The following is a 21,288-nucleotide window of genomic DNA, read 5'->3' as shown; positions in this document are numbered from 1 at the left end:
ATTTTCAATCAATTTATTATTTTAAATATAATTGTAATAGTATTAGTATAGCGTATATATCGATTACCTATCAATACATTCGTCATAACAATAATCTTTATACATCAGTTTATTTTTGTATTTTTTAATAAATTGTTTAATTTATGTATGCTTATGTTTTGATTAAATTCTTGAAAGTATTTGTATGTTTCCCCTGGTTTTTCTTTCTTGTTGTTTTCAGTTTTCTTTTTTCTATTGTGAACATATGACATGTCCGTATCAAATTTCCTATCTATGTCCCTTGCGTCTTTTACATTATTAAGAGCCCTTGCGTATGTGTTTCATTAGATATATTTGATTATATTTTTTTGATATCATCATCAGCATCATCATCATCATCATTGTCGTCGTTGTCGTCGTCGTCGTCGTTGTTATTATTACTATTATGTTTATTATCATTACAATTATTGTATTTTGAGTAGACCAATGGGCCTATCCCTACTTTTCAATAGCCACGCCCTTTCTCTTTCCAGCTTTCCCTTCCGCGATCATTTCCTATCCCCTCTTTCCACTGACAAATATATTTCAATCTCCAATCAAATCACTTAAAAGTACAATACATCGAAATACATACACCAAAAATACCACAAGTTATATTCAATTATCTAATAAACTGTAAGTTAAACTTGTTACTTTTATGAATCGACCTGCCCGTTCGTAACACTCGAATTTCAGATTCTACTATTGTGTACTCCGTCTAACTTTGGCTATTATCCTCTTCCACGACTTAATGAAACTCTTGATATCCCTATCCTTCACTTCATCCAGACTTTACCAACACCTTCATCGGCTGCCCGACACAAAATTCAAATCGAGCATTTAAACGGCCACTTCAAATTACTAATTATTGTTACGATTTTTTTTTGTTATAAAAGCGTTTCTCCTATTTAAAAATTTCTTTATTTTTTTCTTCTGTTTTTCTCGTTATAAGAGCTCGAGCTAAAATAGAGAAATAATGGCGAATGTGATGAAACTCTATACGTAACAGTTAATGGACAATCGACAAAACCTCCCTTATTGAATTAATAAATGAAAGATTAACAAAACGGTGTATTTTTAGATGAGAGTAGTGAAATAAGTTTCTTAAATCAAAGTATTTTCGAACGATTAACTGAATCATATTCCGAATATGGATTATACATTCAATCGAACTCTAGTAACTGATTTTCATAGATCATCCTAACTGTTTCCTCAACACAACTGCAAGACATATACTAACGTAAGAAGCAAATGACAGCAAAAGACACAAAGATACAGAAGGAAAGAACAATTCGGAGGAATCCAAAGCTTTGTAGAAGCTTCAATCGAGCCTCTTGCGAGCAAACAATAGGAGAATAAGTATCGATTTTGTGTGGCTTTAGAATCCTTAGGATAACCCGTCAAGGCATAAACCTCGCACTATTGTGGAAACGATTTCGAGATATTCCTGGAAGTACTGCGAACGGAACTACTGCCGACGTAATAATAGCGGCAGAAACAGTAAGGATGACGAGGACGAACCAACGAGACGATGAGAACGGACGAACAGTGACAAAACAATTAAGCAACTCATAACTGCCCAGCACAGACGCCCTCTGGACACCGTTCTCTGACCCGAATTGCGTCAAAGTGTCACGGACAACAAAGTCCACCAGACCGAAGTGAAATTGCAACTCGTGTGTCTGCGTATCGGGCATAATTTCCCTCCGCAAGCTCTCAATACTGCTATCGAACGAGAAACATTGCAGAATTGAGACTATTAAAGGTCTATTTATATACAACCGTCATGACCGATTCATGTTTCGTCCGTGCATCGGATCCGAATTGGTTACCATAGTTTTATATGTAAGTAACAATTTATACATCATCCGTGACATGTCCGTCATTGTCATCGTATGCTGAGAAAATATTCAGACACGAAACGACTATGACACGATTGCATATAAATAGACTTTAAATCTGCTTAAAGCACGTGTCTGATCAGTAGATAACGATCCCTTTATTTATCCTATTTTATAAAAAAAAAAAGTATAATTATATGACAGAGAATATATTTAAAATGTGGTTTACTTATCATGAGTTATTGCATACATGGTAATAATATACCTCTGATATAACTGAACATTCCCAATACATAATTAAACTTTCTTTCTAAAAAAGTACATAGACCTGTAGTTTACAAATAAAAAATTGGTGTCAAAATTATTTGTAAGAAATTGTTTATAATAAATTTTTTTTAATGAATCATTGAGTATATACGTATTTGCATAAATAATATGTACACACATCAATTTATATAAAAGTCAATTTATGTAAAATTCATTATAAAAATTATAATAATAAGTTATTTATTATAAATTATTAAGTAATTATTGTAAAACAAAATTGAAAGCCACGTGACATTTTTTATGTTCTGTAATGCATATCGCTTTGTTTATTTTCAGTGTTTAATTCAGTTAGAAGACGAAAGATTATATATCGTTGATTGTAGAGTACATATCGTTGAAACAAACAATAGTGAAACTGCAGGGCCAATGTGGTTTTGTTATGTCTGTGTATGATGACAATGATTAAAACCAAAAAAAAAGTAATAAATACAAAAATTCATAAGAAAAGCATCTAAGGGGAATGACTAAAGAGACATTGAAAGAAGTGCAAAGTGTGATTGTGATCTGTAATGGTATCTTATCATTTCCTTACTTGTGCAATCGTTTATTTTATTAAATATAACATTTTAAATATAGCATCACTTGCTTTAAAAATTATTCTTTTTCTTTTCTTTTTTTTATTCTACATTATTATAGGATATGAAAATTTCGCATATGTGTGTGTATTGAGCAATAGATTGTATGTTTTTCTAAAACTCGAAATGCATTAGCTTTTAAGTTGATTTGTCATTAATGCGATCAAAGTAGATAATGTCGTTAGAGACTTCAATGTCCTTAGAGTAATCTGTGTTGTATTATTTAGCGAATGACAGAAAGATTGACTGTGCGATCTGCAAAAATAAATGAATTAAAGTAAAAGATCTATACTTCATTATCTGATGAATTCTGATCTAAGATTACAATATGATGAGAAAGAATAAACAAACAGTATTTATATATTTTCAGCAAACTCTGTCCCATATATTCGTTTTACTCGTCTAGTTTGTATGACTTTTACCAGGAATGGACAATTTCTTCTCCGCTGCGAATCAAACAGTCCACATCATCAATCAATCCGTTCTTTCACTACTTAAGTTTACTATCCACTACTTCAACCGATTATCCATAAATAAACAGAAATATAAGCCGTGTAGTTCACTAAGCACGGCAGTACCAAATAGTGGAGATCGTTTTCTCCCACTTTACTAGGACAGACAGGTAAAAGCAAAAGCCACATGCGGTTCATAGACCGTCGGTTGCCCACTCCTATTGTAAAGGATCGGATTTCTTGCGTCTTATGGCCCGTACACGTCGTCGACTAGTCGCCGGCGATTTGGTCGACGAAAGACCAAAAACTAGGTAATTCGTTGTCGGTGTCTTAAGGACCATCGAATAGTCAAAATTTGAATGTGAAGCTCGTTACTACATTTGGACTTTAAGAGTTGCTTATCGCTGTGCTAGAAAATTTAAGATTGGACAGATGAACATCATTCGAAAGATACTAAAATAAACAACGGGACAATTAAGCTATTTACAAAACAGAATATATAGTTTTTTTATACGAGATTATCTTTTCAAATTTTTGAAAAATATTTTTTTTGCAAATATTATATCTAAAAAATATTTTTACGCAAATGAAAGCTTGTTTTAAAAATTTGAAATAATGGTGTCGTGTAAAAAACCTTTATCTTTCGAATGAGTCATCGATTATCAAAGTCAGACAAAAATTGCGACTAAATTAGGGTCGATTTCATACACGTATGTTTGTATCATTACGCTATCATATATCGAAAAAATGACGCTAGTTGCATTTAATTTTTACTTATCAAATTATTAGGAAGAAATAAATAACCTGTAGATTTGTAAACAATTATTCCTATGATGAATCAGTTAGAGATATTGTATATTATTGATTATAATCAATCAGTTACCATAAATCCAGAATAATATTATGTTTGTATATTATGTGTATATATTATTGCAACTTTAGCTTTTAGTATATTGTTTCCTTTTGAACTAACGAATATATTTCTCTAGTTCTCTCTATCTCTCTAGTTATTTGTTTTAGACTATTTTAAACACAATTGTCTTTTTATATTGTCTGCTATTTTTGACTCGATGTTCATACGTACTTCGCTATTATTCCGAAATATGTTATTCGATTACTTATATATGCATACATAAAATTTCATTATTATCCTGATCGAACCCGTAAAATGATATTTGTGAAAGAAGCTATATTTTGACATATGACAAAGACATGGTCATAATCAAATCTCAACTATGATTTTATTGAAATAAATTATTATAAAACTAGAGATGATGAATAGCCTTAAATGCTTTTAGAAATCACAAAACTTATTTTGTTATACTTTTTATTAATCTTTCGTAAAAATTGTTGGAAAATAAATATATTGCTTTTGTAGATTGCATCGTGTTTCAAATGTGCCCGGGAAAATATCCTGCGACGGGAAATTGAACAGACAACTCGGACCCAGTTATACGTTGCTCGGGATCCTATTCACGCAGCCAAGATAGAGATCGGATAAAACCTCTACACTTGTCATGTGAACTTGGCATTTGATTCAGTGTACTTCATTGGTTGCCGCGATCAGCGAATCGCCCGTGTCTCGTTCGTTTTTTCGTGGTCGGCGCGATGAAGTGCATACGAGCTCATATACTCTCTTGAACCCAGTGGTTGCTGACGACATGGTTGTCAGTAACTGTCTGACATTGTACAACGATCCTATGCCACCGCATTTCTCACAGGTTTCTCACATATTTCAGTTTTTTGATAATACGTCCATTCTGCTCTTACAACATTCTTATATTTACTTTTCTTTTGTTTGTTTAAATAATTGAACATCGATGGTTAGTATCAATACTGCATTTATTGATAAAACGATCTAGTCATCTGAACACCGTCGTTATGACGTATATATCACTGAACTTTTAATAACAAGTATAGTTTCAAGTACTTCTAATAACATCTTTTTTATGAAACAAAGTTCTTATTTACTATTCCAAGTATGATTTTGCTTACAGATCTAACATTAAAGGATCTGATACAAAACGATGTAAATTCGTTCTGATGGTTTATATATTTTTCCAATGTTGAATTTCCAATTGCTTATTTTTCTTATGGTGAAAGTTGTTGTAATGGATTTGTCAAATCATAAACTTCTAGGCTTTCTGGTGGTTTTCTATTATTCCATTCTCTGTTCCATATCCACCTCTCCAAATGTGGTTAACACGTCGCTCGACAATTCGATCATTAGAAAGACTAATTTAATATTTTCTTCACAATATATATCGATTTTGGATATCATTGCTGCAGAACAATAACATTTCCTCCGATTTCAAAGTCGTGGAGTCTGGTGGCGTTATTAAATTGTTTCTTTTTTTTATTTTTATTTTAGACGTCTCTCTTTGTGATTCTGGATTTTATTTTTGGATCCGAGGACGAGAATAAGGTTTTCATAGATTGCACGAAAAACAGTTCAGTCGATAATCTTTCATTTGAAGTAGCTGAGCATACTTTATATCCGTAATTACAGAAAAATTCGTGAATTTGATTTTTCCAATTTGAAAGACTTTATTATTGTCCATTTAATTGTATCTATTATATGTTCAGCTTGACTATTCAACTGTAGGTGTCTGATTACTGATGTTAAATATGTTACTCCTATTTCATTGTACAATAGTGAGAAAGCTTCTGTGTGTTATGGTTATTAACGAGTATTTTCGGATAACCGAAAAATTTAAATAGCGATCAAATACTTTTCAAATTTCAGTTATGCAATTTGAACAAATAATTCTTGTTATAACCACATTCGATATTTGCTGTGTGTAAAATGAACAAATACTTGGTGTCAGTTGACCCTGCGTAATTAATGCGAACTCTTTCGAAATATTTGATTGCTTGTGACCACAGATTAAATAATACCTTTGGGGACAATTCTTGCGATAATTCACAATGTTCTGAGACATCTTAGGCCAATAAACATATTCCCTTACTAGTTGTTTCATCTTTTGTATTCCTAGATGTCTATAATGTAAAATTCTGGTGCATTTGTTGAGATATGACTCTTCGGCGATTAAACATTAAAGCATCATTCATGATAACCAATTTATCTTGCAGTTTGTAATAATTCTTTTTGCTATCGGAAGTTATCTATTTCCAATCAGATCGTAAACTTTGTATGACTTTTTTTATTTCTTCATCGTCAATGATTGTCGTTTTAAATTGTTAATATAATTGGAGTTCTAATTTTTGAAGTATGGAATCATGTAGTTGATAAAAAGCTATAGCTTAGACAAAAGATATTTGGAATTCCTTTATATTGTCGTATTGGAATTCATCAATAATCCGCAATAAAGCATCTGCTTATCAAAAATCATATATTCTCACGTATTCAACTCTAAAATCATATCCAAATAATAATCAAATTGCCCAGAGCTTTAAATATGTTATGATCGTTTCTATTTTCGTTTCGTCTGTACGAAATAACGCCATGAAGGATTTATGGTCTGTCTATAGGATAAATGACCTCAAAGAAATTTATGAAAACACTCAACTGTTGATATTAATGCAAAAGCCTCTTTTTCGAGTTGCGAATAATTTCTCTGAGTATCGTTGCGGCTTTGCGCCGATATGTGATATACTGCGTATATTCGACCGTTGTCGACATGTTGCAGTAGGATTCCACCGATACCCATAAATGATGCATCAGCCGTTACTACCAAAGTTTTTGATGGATCAAAATGTTCCAAAACTAACGGGTTTAACATTAGTGTTTTTTAGGCGACAAAAGATGTATCTTCTCCTATCTCCATAGTGCATCCTTACGTGTGAGTTCTTTGAAAGACTGCTTCGTTTATAAATGATATACAAATTTGCTCTAACGATTGATCATTCCTAAAAAACGTCGCAATGCGCTTTTGTAATTTGGAGGTGGCATTTCAGTCAACTAAATTTATCCATGTTCAAATAAAAATCACAATCTGCGAGACACTGCAACAATTTTCCCAACCGAACATCGTGTTCTTTGAAGATTGAACCCATGAAAAGACCATTCAGATAAGTAAACATCAAGTTCAATTAACGGCTCAGGTCTATGCATCTCTGGAAAATTGCTAGGGTTGTTTTTATATCAAATAGTAATCTCTTACATCGAAACAATACTTTTGTTGTAACGAAGGTAGTTAGATTTCATTGTTCCTTTGTTATCTAAATACGTATCATTCAGATACTATTGGTTGAAATAATGATTTCCGTTGAATTTTGTAAATGTTCTTTCGATATTTATTAAAGGATATTTATCATTTCTTAGCGCCGGATTTATTATTTCAAAAATCAGCACAAATGCTAATTCTGTCACGATTTTTTACGATTATAATGAATGTCAATAATATCTAAGGATTGAAGATGTTTCTGCTTTTCTTTTAGAAATGTTTCCATTGCATATAGAATATATTTACAAAGTAATTGAATCGGTTTTACATTGTTCGAGAGATAAAATTTTGCTTCGAAACCTACGCATCTACCTAACTCATTCGCGAGCAACGTTTTTGAGAATCTTTCATGCGATTTTTTTACATGGTCGCATAAATCTCGCCAACGAATCCCGAGATTATTTGTTTTTCGTAGTGTAGGTTAACATTGGCTGCACTCGGTTGTTTCGCGAAACATCAAGTCCTATGAAATTGATTTTATCACGATTTCCAACATGAATGTTGATATTTCCCTTACAACTGAGAATTTCAATATAACTTTTAAATTTATCGATATCTCGGAGGATTTTTGCTCTTCTGGAGTGAAGGATGAGTTTAATAGGCAGGAGGATAGATTTAGATAAACGTGTCCATTCGTTTTGACTGATAACGATGATGTCAAACTTGATATATCTTCATTTCTAACGTTTTAATATTTTCACATATATTCAAATAAATATTTCTAATTCTAATCTGATATCATTTATCGAAGCATTTTCATTTTTCTTTCGTAATGCAATTCATTTCAGTTTTTCGTGATCGGTAGAATAACGATTATAATAATAGCATAATTCTGAACGTTTTCTACGACCAAATTCGATGGTATGTTTATTAATACGATCGATATAAACGGAGATAAGTGTCAATTTGTCATATCAGAAATTTAGGACTACTATTTGTTCTTGCGTGACCGGAATGCTGTCGTTGAACAATGACTAATTTTTCTGTCTTTTTGACACATTTTCGCCGGTTTGTCCAATGCTATGTGGTCAACTAAACGATTGAATTACGCTAGACCGAGCTTGTCGATTGATTATTAGGCGCGTACACATTTCGACTGGTAATACTTTCGCTTCGGTTAAAACCGTGTATTCATGATACTGTAACCATTTACTGAAGGATCTGATGTCGTTGTCGATTACATATATACACTTTTTTATGCAGTTACTTAATTGAGTATATAAATCCAAGTACGAAGCTATGTGCTTATCCACCTCTTTCCTCGACGATTGACGTACTTGCAGTTTTATTTACCAGAAGTTTTTAACTGTTTCAATTAACTGTGCAATTTCTGCAAATGCTATGAAGCATTAACTAATTGTTCGGGTTTTATGTTATAAATGAAGTTATGGTAATAAAAAGCAAGTACTTTATAATTGTAGATGAACACAATATAAATGTGTATTTTACACAATAAAGTATTTTATATTTGTGAGCTTTGCTAGTTGGAGCAACGCTAACTTGTGCCGTCCGGTACAGAAACCAAAATCCAAAGGAACACGATGTTGCCAATCATATATACAACCCCTAACAAGAAGATATATCTATAGGAAGAGATATTTCCGTGCTATTATTAACCGGCGGAAACCGGCGAATATCGTCTCGTCAATCAATAAACATTGAATCACTTAAGCCAGTGGCCCTCCGATATTTCTTTGAATCGAAAGTTCACTTGCTGGAAGATATCGTCTTGAGAAATATTTTCGTTGAGACAATCATTTTTTTGGCATCAATTGCACATACATATCAATTCTGATTTGAAAATAGTAACGTATGTCTCTACGTATGTACAAACAAGAAAAAATGAAAAACGATTGAAAAGGTGAAGAGAAATATAAATAAGCGACCTCTCGATTTTCAACGGTTGAGAAATATTTCTCAAAATTTCTTCTGCACGGGATCAGAATGGATGAAGAGTAAGATAGTACCAAATCGAGAAATGAATAAAGGGAAAGAAAAGAAGAAAAAGGACGCTAGGGAGTCCCTGAGAAATTACCGAAAGCGTTTTATGCTCTCTCTCTTTTTCTCTCTTGCATCCACGTACCATGGTATTCCGTTTGGCACGTCAATGCTTTCAGACGATAAAGTGCTTTTCTTTACGAAGCCACCATCCGTCGCACAAGCGTGGCCAATCAGGCGACAATGGATCGTAAATTCAAGCCAATCAGAAAGGAAGCCAAGACGTGACCGTGACCATGGTGCGATATTGCTTATGAATTATTTAAACGGCTGGAACAACAAAGTTTCTTTCTCCTTTTCATCTCCGTTTTAATTTTACTCTGTCGATGTTTTTGGATACACGCAAAATCACCAATGCATCTGTAATCGCAAGAACAACTATTTGTCGCTTATTTCCCCGATTTCGAAAGTCACAATTCTACTCGTAGAAATAGAGGAATTCCACTTGGAAGTTGCTAACTTGTAGATAGCCCTTCGCAGCGTGGAAATCCATTGGGAAGTCCTCGATGTCGAGAAAGGCGCCACAAAATGGCTTTGAAGCGGTCCGCGTATTTAACACTCATCGATCGAGTGTTTCCAATAATTCGGACATTTATGGGTAAAGCCGACGAACTACGCAATTAACTGGAAAGCTTCAACTTCGATAATCGACAACACCCTTTTAGGTTCCCAGCGTAGTAGCCACAGTGTCCCGGCTGATTCCAAAGTCCGTAACCAATTTCTGCTCTGTGGGAAGGAGAACACATGCCGTTGGATTCTATCCTCAATTATTGTACTTTGCCTGATAAGAATTCTAATAAAGATATTTCGAGTTTTCAAGGTAAAAGTCAACTCAACGACGATTACATACTTTCATTTAACGCTTGAACGATCAACTTCTCGAGCTATTATATCATTAATATTACTGTACAATTAAAATCGATATCTTATTAATGAAACATCTTGCGAAATTGATCAATTGTTCAATTCGTTTCTTTGGATATTCCTTTGCTCCATATCATCGAACCGTTAAAACACGAATCTCAATCAAGTATTTTTACTTATTCAAAAGGAAACTCACGCTTGCCGAGCAAAACTGTTATTTCATTCGCGCGAAAAGTCAAAAAGTTACTCACTTCAAAAGAACATAAGTTTCATCATTCTTTCGAAAAGATTCCGAGTTTCGTTGCTTCGTTCGAGATCCTTCGGTCGACCTCGAACGAACCATTATTCAAATTGGTATACATTGCTCGAGAAGCTGTTAGTTCCGCGTTATTCAGTTTTTCTTCCTCTTTCTTAAACATCTCTCGTTTGTCTCTGTATTTTCTCTGTACTTTCTCTTCTATCTTTCTCTGCTGTTTCTTCGTTACTAAAGAGATGAGTTGTCCATTCTGCGATAATAAGAGAGAAAGAAGAGAGAGAGAGAGAGAGACGGAGTCCAAATAAAGTTGATTGTTGAAGCAAATTACACATTCAGAAAACATTGCAAATAATCGCGTTCACAATTAAAATGTGTTAATATATGCATTTCTTTTCATATCTCTATATTGTACTATACTTTTCAATAAAACCCCACTAAAAAATTACCCCATTTTCTCATCCACTAATATATAGACCGAAAAGAAACTTTGCTCTCAACCTCTCGGGCCCTTTAAAGAGCTTCTATGTCTATTTCCTCTCTTTCACTCTTACGTCGCACTATTACTGATGAGCTTCTTATACCTCGCGCACGTCTCTCCCTCGTGTCGTCACGCTATCCCCACTCTCATCGCACTCACATTCATACGAGCGGTCTACTTTCGTATATATGTAAATATAGATATGTATACACTCTCGTTTGGACGAGACGTGCTCCATTTACACATACGAAAGCACACACCGAGGGTGTCTCATTAAGCTTTACAATCAATATTACTCTCGACCTTGGCCTTAGAAGGACGTTTTTAACATCCACGTCTCATTGTTGAAAAAGCTACTATTACTTTTATAAGAAATTTCTAGTTTAAATTAACGAGTCTGACTCTCGAATATTTTCTTAAAAAGGTTATGATATCTTCAAATCAAAATCTGTAAAAATCAATAATTTTATGTATAAAATCGTATAATATTACGTCGATTTAGTATACACATGAGCATGTAGGTGAACATTTTTTAATTTATCATAAGATATCGAAAGTAATATTCATATATGTGTACATATATACGATGACATCGAATAAGGGAATTTTCTATGCGAGACCTGGAAACTTCTTTGTATTCTTGCTAGCTGGAAATCTATGTAGGTACATACTTTTGTCAACCAGCCGTCTACAGGAGAAACTTGGCAGTTGTTTTACGAACCAACGGATTTGTCCTGACGAGTCTTTTAACCCTATAGAATATTTTCACATGTAGCTTCCTTTTCGAATGTCGTCTGTCATTGTCTACGTTCATACGCAAAACGGAATAGGAATGACTATATGCGTTGAGAAGAAAATAGAAAGGCACAAAAAAGCGAACAAGACGGAGGTGGCAACAGAAAAGAAAAAGAGGAGAAAGAGGTTGAAACAGTCGAGTCGAGGGATCGAGCGAGCGAGCGAGCGAGAGAGAGAGAAAGAGAGAGGAAGAGAGGGAGGGGGAGGGAAACAGAGAGAGAGAGAGAGAGAGAGAGAGAAAGAGAGAGAAGACACTTCTTGTGTGCGCAGTCCTCCGCACGAGAGTGGAGTTTTACGCATGTTTAATCTGGAAATGGATCGTCCGAGCATGTGGCTCTATGAAGCGAGTTGAAGAGAGCCAAAGAGGAAAATAGAGAGGGAGATCCAGAAAAAGGGATGCTAGGGCTAATATGCAACGTATATACGCATTTCTCTCTCTTTCTCTTTTCTGTCCCGGAAACTGGACAGCACTGCGAGCCTTCTCGTTTCTGCTTCGACGTGTTCGTTTTATCGACTTTTTCTTTTTTTAATATTCCGACAAAATATCAGAACGAAAAGGAGAACAGTATTATATACACGTAAATAAAACTATGTATATATACATATATAGATATATATTTTTTTAGAGAATTCACTCGTATTCGGTTTCACATATTATCTTCTCTCGTTTTTTTTTTTTTTACTGTTTTTTTTCCTTTTCATTCCCTGTTTTTCTTGTGGCCCAAGCAATAGCTCGAGAAATAATCTTGGCAATTCCTTAATTTGTCAGCCTAGAAATCTACCTTCGTTTTTAATCATCGATAACGTTTCTGTGCTTCAACTTACGTATAGAGTTTTTATGAGAACACGAAGTGATCTTTGATTGCATCTCGAGTAATATATGAAAATCAGCATTCCTGTAATGACCTTACCATGAATAAAAATAAAAATATGTAATAAACGGATACATTTTTTCCTTGTAAAGCTCAGGTAGAATTGATTTAGTATGAACAAAAAAATGAATATTTCCTTATTCCTTATTTTAGATCGGTATTCTTTAACAATAATAAGGTAGCGACGCATTAATTCTATTTCAAAATAAATGTTGCGAAGTAACGTGATCGAGTATTTGAGCGAATGTCGTGAGAATCAAAAATTATCTTTTACATTGACTAGTCAAAGAATGCTCAAGTTACGTTGAAAAAAAGAATAACGACGACCCTTTTAGGGATCGTTTCTTAGAAGCGAAACTTGATATCGTTTCTTTCTCTCTGTTTTCTTTGTGAGACTCAAAAATTGGATCATCATTGACGGCTTGTACACTTCCCACGCTAATATGAAATAAAGACGCTTCTTTCTTTTTAGAAAGAAAGCGATTAGAAAATTGTATCGAGCCACGGAAGGAAGAAATTTGGAGAAAAAAAGTTCCTTTAACTTCATCCATTTCGGCATTTATTTTTTCTAAATTAGAGAATATAAATCACACTTGGGAAGGTTAATTTGGCATATATAATCTAGGCTCTCGTAGAAATAAAGGCACAGCCCTAGATCGATATATCGCTTTCATAACAACTGGCCGCAGTCTGCTTATACATCATACTAATTATTTATATTTCACAAACCGCTACAGATGGTACCTGCTGCACATAGCATGTTCGCGGTATTTCACACTCGCGATGGGGACTGGTGCACAATGTGCGTACTATATGCGTTTCGATCGTACGGTCAATTAGTTCGTGGAATTTTCTAAGCCATAGGTAGGCAACTGGCGGTTCATGCCCCTGCTTGACTGTTCTGGTAAAGTGGTAAAAAACGAATCCTTCTATTTAATACCGCTAAGCTGCACAGTTTTCGTTTCCATTTTCTGTTTTTCTTGTTTTGTTTTATGGATAATCAGTTGCACATCGTTATTTGAATTTATATATTAAAAAGAAAATAAGAAAACATTGTCAATAAAAATAATTGGTATTCAAAACTTTTAACTGAAAATACTTCAAAAGTGAAAACATGTAATATGCAGCATTTTCTCTTGCAATCAGTCATATAATACTTACATTCAACCTATCCATATCCTACACCGAGTAAAATGTGAGAAGATCTCCTCACAAGCTGCACGGCTTTTTTTTTTTAAGCATGGAGTGATAGCTAGTAGGAGAACGAATTGATTAACAGTAGAGACTGTGCGGTTTGTGGCAGAAATAAAGTTTTTCATCTATATTTTAAGCAAAATCTTTTTAAATTTCACGTAGAAACGAGAAATGATAGAATAAACAATGAAACAAAAATGTAACAAAAGAGTAGCGTAGAATATAATAAGATAACTGCTATGAATTTGTGACGTTGAAGGAATAAATAATTATTTACCTATATTTGACATTTCCTCGTTCACGTAGGACCAGAGAGAGAGAGAGAGAGAGAGAGAGAGAGAGAGAGAGAGAGAGAGAGAGAGAGAGAGAGAGAGAGAGAAAAAGAGTAGAGATTTCTACGTCGTGTTACCAGCGGCGATTAAATATCTACCGCGGGTCGCTTTAAAATTTAATTCACACTGCATAAATCAGCTGATTCGCGTGTTAGGATTTCCCGACACTTCATTTTCATGTCATTTTATACGTTGGATACGACTGATTTATACGGACAAACTTACTAGCAATACATGTACTGTTGCTGAGAGTGAACGTTATTTGCAGAATTGCGCAAACGCAAATGCAAATCGTTTATTTCTAAACCGGAAGCGGCAGTTGCCATATTACGCATACATATATAAACACATATCCAAGCACCTACGCACCGCGACGTTACACCTGGCAGTTCTAAAATCCACTATTGGAATATCTGTCTCTCTCGTGGATACAATTCTGGGATTTTCAATTTTGATCTGGAGATATTATCTGTCTCGTCATATTTTTCACTCCACCTGACGCTATATACTTTTTATCCACTTCATCGAAGTACTAGAAAGGGAGAGAGAGAGAGAGAGAGAGAATTGGTATTTGTCCCTCTCTCCAAAAAGCACGTTCGAAAACAGACTATATTGCATTAAATCTTTTCCTGATATACTTCTTTGCAATGTCATATCACGTAAGAAGTCTGAGAAATGGCGAACTTGTAAAACGTAATCTCCCTTTACAATTTATGAATAGAAACTAAAAATAAAAAAAAAGAAAGAATATTACTGATCTGCATATTATCTGTCTTTGTTTCCTCTCTCTTTCCCTCTTCCCATTTTCCTACCCTCTCTTATTTTCCCTTCTTCTCCTTCTCTCTCTTATTTTCTCTGCTGTTCCTTTACTCTCCTCACGGATAGCTAAACCAACAGGGACGGTTTATTCCTTCACAGGAAAAGAGGTTACGCGGAAAACTTGGCGCGGATGTTACGAGCCATTAACGGTATCGTGTTTCCTCGAAGCCGGAAATCAAAGGGCGAGGCATTAAAGGCAACGAGGGAGGGTTCGAGCTCTTACCGTCTATGTGTGAGTGACGAGAAACCTTCGAAAATCATTCTTAAGTTTATTGAGCGACGTTCGCTTTACGTATGACTAATGTTTGATCGAAACGATGCTTCCTGATAAAAGATCACACCCTTACACAATATATACTATCGAGTTTCTTCGCACGTGTCGTATATTTACAGCGATTCAATTCGTTATACTTACTACTCGATTTCGAATTAACCATTCGCTTTTTACTTGGTGAGAATTGATAAGAATGAACTTAAAACAAATTCGTATTTCGTTTTTTTTCTTAGTTTAGTGAAATACTTTTAATCGAAGGAACAACCGATACGTGCTAACTTTCGTGTTGTTCGTGCTTTAAGTATTACGCGATTTAAGAAGCAAATGAGTTAAACCGCGCTGAACAGATGCTGCAGCACAACTCTATCAGCTTAATTCGCGGACACGATAACCGGAACTTTCTCGGCAGAGTGTTGGAATACGTCTTCATAAACCGTAAACGGTAAACTTTGCTAAATCAAGATTTAAAAGTGAGCAATTTTTCCCTCCGCCCTTTTTACCTTCTCCTATTCCTCTCACACTCTGCGAAGAGTTTCCTTGTTCCTCGAGAGCTTACGAACTTTTTTAATGAATGCTTTTAAATTGAACTGAACATAAATTCGTCAGAAATATTAATACGACGCTATGGTTTTTTACAAGATCGAAACAAAAATGAAAAGAGTAATGAGAGATTATAATAACTTTCTCTGTCTCCTCTTTTTCTTTTTCTAATCGTTTCTCGGATCTTTTCGATAGGATGCTTACGGTGAATATCACGCAAAGATAATTTTCTTTTCTTTTTTTCCATAGAGCCTGCAAATTTTTCTCACTTATATCGCTTACAAGATGCACGCACGGCAACCTAAAGTCGAGAGATAATTGAAAAATATAGCTATAGCTCTGTAGGAGGGTGTGAGAAAGATGCGCGTGTTAGTATAGAGACGAAGAAAAGATACAGAAAAGGAAATGCGAATGAAAACTCCTTTTCGAAGGGGGGATACGAATGCCGCTGTGATGTTGTTACTACTGCTGTTGCTAGTAGGATGAGAAGGTGAAAGAAGAAGTGGAAAAGCGACGGATAAGGCAGACGGTTTGTATTTCAAATTTAAAAGCATTCGACAATGGACGCTTCTGGTATTGTTGATTCACTCGGGAAGGAAAGAAAGAGGAAAGAGAAAAAAAGAAAGATAGAGACAGAAAAAGAGAGAGAGAGAGAAACAGTAAAAGAGAGAAAAAGAGAAAGGAAAGAGTGAAAGAAATGAAGAAAGAAAGAAATATGCGGAGTTCGGAGGACCTGGTATGCGGATTCGCCAACTAGGAGGGTTGAGGAAAAGGAAAAAGGGTGGTGACAAGAAGAAGGAAGAAGAGAAAACCAAGGGTAGTCGGAGTTCTGTAAGGGAGTGCAGACAATTTCCGCAGGACTTAGTGGCTTCGGACTCTCCAAATAAATTATTCCACGGATGAAAGACGTTACTTATTTTTCATTGTTTTCGAGTGTTCAGAAAATCTTGAGATAAAAATCTTTGTTTTGATATATATGATGAGAAAATGAATTATGAACAAAACTGTTTCATGTTTAACAAAGATAGCTCATTTTACATTTATTATTATTTTTTTATATCATATATTTTATATCGGAGTCTTATGTCTTATATACGGAGTCGTAGCACTGGACCTTATATACTAAATTATCAATAATCATAAAGAAAAACCAATAAAGTTCATTAAGGATTAATTAATACTTACAGTTTATTGAAAATCATAGATGTATCTCTGTCGAGTAGATTTTATATCGATAAGTAATGATCCGGAAAACTATAAGATTGAATTAATAAATTTCAATCCCGAGTAACGAAAGAATATAACTACAAGATGAATTGGAGCATAAACCCATCCTACCTTATTGATTAATTAAATTAAAAGCAAGGAAAATGCGGAAATTAGGAGAGAATCTTTGTAAGCGAAGAAGGAATACGGTGAACATATCAGTTATTGGATAAGTATGTCATGTAAGCATGGTGTGATAGACAAGTCGACACCGGAATTGGATCATAGGAGAATTCGGAAGAAAGATTGAAAAAGAGAGGAAGCGATACGAATGATTTTTAAGAAAGATATTTCCGCAACACGTCCCGAAACGCATACAAAATGCAATTGCTGATGGAACTCGAGAATGCACTTCGGTTTTTAGGAATAGCCCGACCCGTTCGATACTCATCCAAGATTTTATTTTAATCACGTTAACCGATTTTTGAGCATATTTCTAAAAGAGTATGCGACTGCTGGCTCAAAACTCTATACTGTTAGGCATTAACAAAAGTCGATTACCAACCTTCGTAGATGTCAATTTCACGAGACTATTACAATTTAATGATGAAACGTGGAAAACGTCCAACGTGCTTTCGCCACACGAATCGACCTTTCCAAGTCTATTTACCGCAATATGACGCGCTTCAGTTCTATCTCTCTTCCTTACTTTTCTCTTTTTTCTCCATTTCGTGAGAAAATCCGTTTTATCAACAATGAGCAACGTAGCGAGCCGTTCAAATTTAGAGATGCAATTTGTTTTCGCGAAAGCATCGTTTTCGTTCCTCATAAATCGAAAATGTTAATGAGGCTCAGATGCCTCCATTATCGTGCGCGCAAAATCCCACAGGGCGTTAGATCCATTCTGCGATCAGATAACGTTCCGTTCAGCGTTCTCACCATCGATGATGCATAATTTAAAAAAAAATCTAGTTAAAAACTGACCACCAGCTTTGAGCCGATATAATTTCAAAAATCTCAATCACATTTTAGATTTTCGATGAAATAAATAATTAATATCTTGGGTTAGTGAAAAAATTTGATCGTTTCATTGAATAACGAAATACTTGTTCCTTTCTTCAATTTAAGTCCTATATAAAACAAATCAACAAAGATATCCTTTGTGAGAATAATTTAATTTCAAATTAAAATTTAATTATAAAGGAATATTTACATAGATACGTAGACATTATCTGACTAGGTGAAAAACGCGAATCTAGTATCGAAAAGATGATTCTTTTAGCGAGAGAATATGCTCGGTTTCGACCGATTTAACCACTTGCAGTACCAGTGCCGAGATTAAACGGAACGTAAATGAGGATGCGCGGGCTACAAGCCCTGCGATTCGTGCATTTTTTAATCAGGACTCAGCCCGATTAAGCGCAATCTGACGGCCATTCTGATCACCCATCAGCATTGTTCCGCCGTAGGCGCTTACGCAGCACGTTGCGAAATCATTGTCCCGACCAAATAGAGAGAAGCGCTACCACATCGATTCGCAAAATCGCTCTTCTGTGAACTACCGTTGATTTTCCGAAATACGCTCGCTTTTCCTGTTGCCTACATAATATATGATCATCGTTTGTTACATTTAAGCGTGGTTGATCTCTTTCGTTTTATCGATTTACATTTGTTTATTATCTTAAGATGGCAATCTAATCTTTAAAGTTTCCTCGAATTAGAACTTAACTTACTTTTGGTAATTCAGAGTTTTGCGAAGAGAGCTACATAACTTCAATGTACTGCACTTGCTCTATTCCCTTTCCTCGCTCTTTCTCAGATTTAAACAACACGAGATTACTTCATAGTTTTGATCTATCCGAGAAACTTCAGTAGAGTCAGGTAGCTTCTTTCGATCCTTTGTTATATTTTTTTTTTTTACACGTGCAACACAAGACGACGGAGCTTTCGAGAATCGCATAAGAGTGTTCATTACCGCAAGCAAAACAAGTGATCCGCTAATTAATATAACGAAACTCACCAGTGGACAAGAGACGACGATAACAACGTAAGGCCACTTCTGACTGCTTTTCTTTTATCAACAAACGACCTATGTTTCATTCTCCTTTTACTCATCCTTCGCCTTCTTTTCCTTTTTCATCCTTTTTTTCAGAAGAGAGAAGACGAGAAAAGAGAGAGAGAGAGAGAGAGAGAGAGAGAGAGAGAAGGAAAGAGAAAGAGATGGAAAGAGAGAAACCAGAATAATAGGACTTTAATACAACGCACATTATTTCCTTATAAAGCACTATAATATATTCCCTTCTACTATCAAGAAAGCTTTAGTATATCTATCTGTCTGTCTGTATATTTGTCTCTTTCTTTCTTTTCTCCCTTCCTTCTCTTCTCTCTCCCCCTCCTTTAGCAATTTGCATTAGCTGAGCAAATTACGCAAAATTTATGTGGACTTGGATATAACATGAGCCCCATGGACTACCGGTTAATATGTATTCGCGGTGTACTTTCGTAGACGATACTTACATTCCTTATATACTTATATGCTATCGTGGACAGCTAATGTTCGCAATTATATCTCTCTGTTTCTCGCCAGCTCAGTTTCTCCCTTATGATATTATCCTCACGGAATCATATCTCCGATTTTCCTCTAAGAATATTCAAAAAGAGAAGTCGTATTTGCCAAAAACAACAATTCATCTTTGTTGCAATTAATTCGAATTTTTGATTCTTTTGAATTTTCGAAATAATGACCAATAAAATTTTGCTATTTATTTATTTATGTAAAAAAGAATTTTGTAATATAAACGCATTTATTTTCTATTTAATTCATTAAATTTTTTTATTCAAGACATTTTCTAATGAACTCTCGTATAATTGTATAGAAATAAATTTTAAGTTTAAATCGTTTTAAGATAATCAAAATTGTAATATATACTTTTACAAAAATTCTCTCTCTCTTTTTCACACAAACAGACACAATCATTATACTCTCTAGTTCTTTTTTCTCTTCTGTTTTCCTCTCTGGTAAAGTAATAATCCTGCGTAATGCAATGGGCCAGACCATACGTAGGCGTATGCAATATTTATCTATCAGTTTGATCAATTAGCTCGCAGCGTGTTCTTTCAATTATATCGAAACGAGAGAGTTGGGTCGAACGTGGAAAATTAATTGCTCTCACGACACACATTTAACGTTGGATTCGTGCAGAAGAAAACGTGTAGAACAGTGGCGAGAAGGTAACAGAGATTCAACAATTTTTTTCATACCGACCGTGTTCCGAACGAACGATTACGGGTAGCCGATGCATCGTTCGTCTTCTTTCTATAGAACGTTCCCGATCCAACTTGTGCACATTGCAGACACATGTACACACATATATACACTCCTCTTTTATCTCACCCATTCCATACTTCTCTATCTTTATCCGTGCCGCACAACCTTAAGTGATCGTTAGTCGTGGCAAGCTAATGATCCTCTAATTAGTGCGTAATAGGATACGAGAAACGTGAGTATTGCAACTCGCACGAATCAACGTGCTACTTCTAACGACCCCATCGTGTTTGCGATTAGGTATTATCTTTCTATTTCCGTTCTATTAAGTCGCCATGCATACGTACTTTTATTCCAAAGCTATATTGAAAGATGAGATGCAACTTTCAACACGTTGTAAATCGTAGAAATCGTTCGAAGATGCGAGTCGATGTGGAAATAGATTCTTAGAAACTTTTTAACAGTCGCTCCAGCTGTAAATTACGTTTCTTCGCTTGTCCAATATTTTTGAAGTGAAAGGATAGAACAGTAAAGAATAATTGAGTGTCGAGAAGTTTTAACGATAATTTTGATTTGCACGCGAGAAGTAAAATTTTTCTTTGTATCTGGATATTAAAATCGTCGAATTCACAAAAATTCACAACAAAAATGTTGATACACATTAAATGATTATTGTATAATGATGTCGTGAACTGACCTTTTTTCCGTCTAGCTCGTGATTACCCTGCGTCAGTACTTTGTCTACACTCGCAGGATCTGCAAACGTGATGAATCCGAAGCCTCTGTAACAAAAAAGATGAAAATGTTATCTTCTAGATTACAGATGCAGATTTTAGTATTATTATGAGTTATCGATATCACGGAAAATTTACGATGACAATAAACAAAATATAATTAATGCAAGGTATTAGAAACAATAAAAAAATTATATATATTTTTGAATAAAATGAATTAATTGGAAGAGAAAAACAAACAATCACGCTTCAACGTTTGTG

The 21,288-nt window shown here is 34.7% G+C and overlaps 1 protein-coding gene across 9 annotated transcripts in view; it reads right to left on the bottom strand.

The window, feature by feature from the left end:
- The window catches only part of LOC127068004 (RNA-binding protein Musashi homolog Rbp6), a 594,260-nt gene that overhangs the window by 230,332 nt on the left and 342,640 nt on the right, over positions 1 to 21,288 (bottom strand). For all 9 annotated transcript variants that reach the window (XM_051003560.1, XM_051003549.1, XM_051003597.1 and 6 more), the window contains exon 4: positions 20,991 to 21,075. In XM_051003560.1, coding sequence (XP_050859517.1) covers positions 20,991 to 21,075 — 85 coding nt within the window. The remainder of the gene's footprint in view (positions 1 to 20,990; positions 21,076 to 21,288) is intronic.

This window comes from Vespula vulgaris, chromosome 1 (assembly GCF_905475345.1).
Source record: "Vespula vulgaris chromosome 1, iyVesVulg1.1, whole genome shotgun sequence".
In the NCBI taxonomy this organism is placed as follows: Eukaryota; Metazoa; Arthropoda; class Insecta; order Hymenoptera; family Vespidae; genus Vespula; species Vespula vulgaris.
This window is presented reverse-complemented; position numbering and strand designations above follow the sequence as displayed.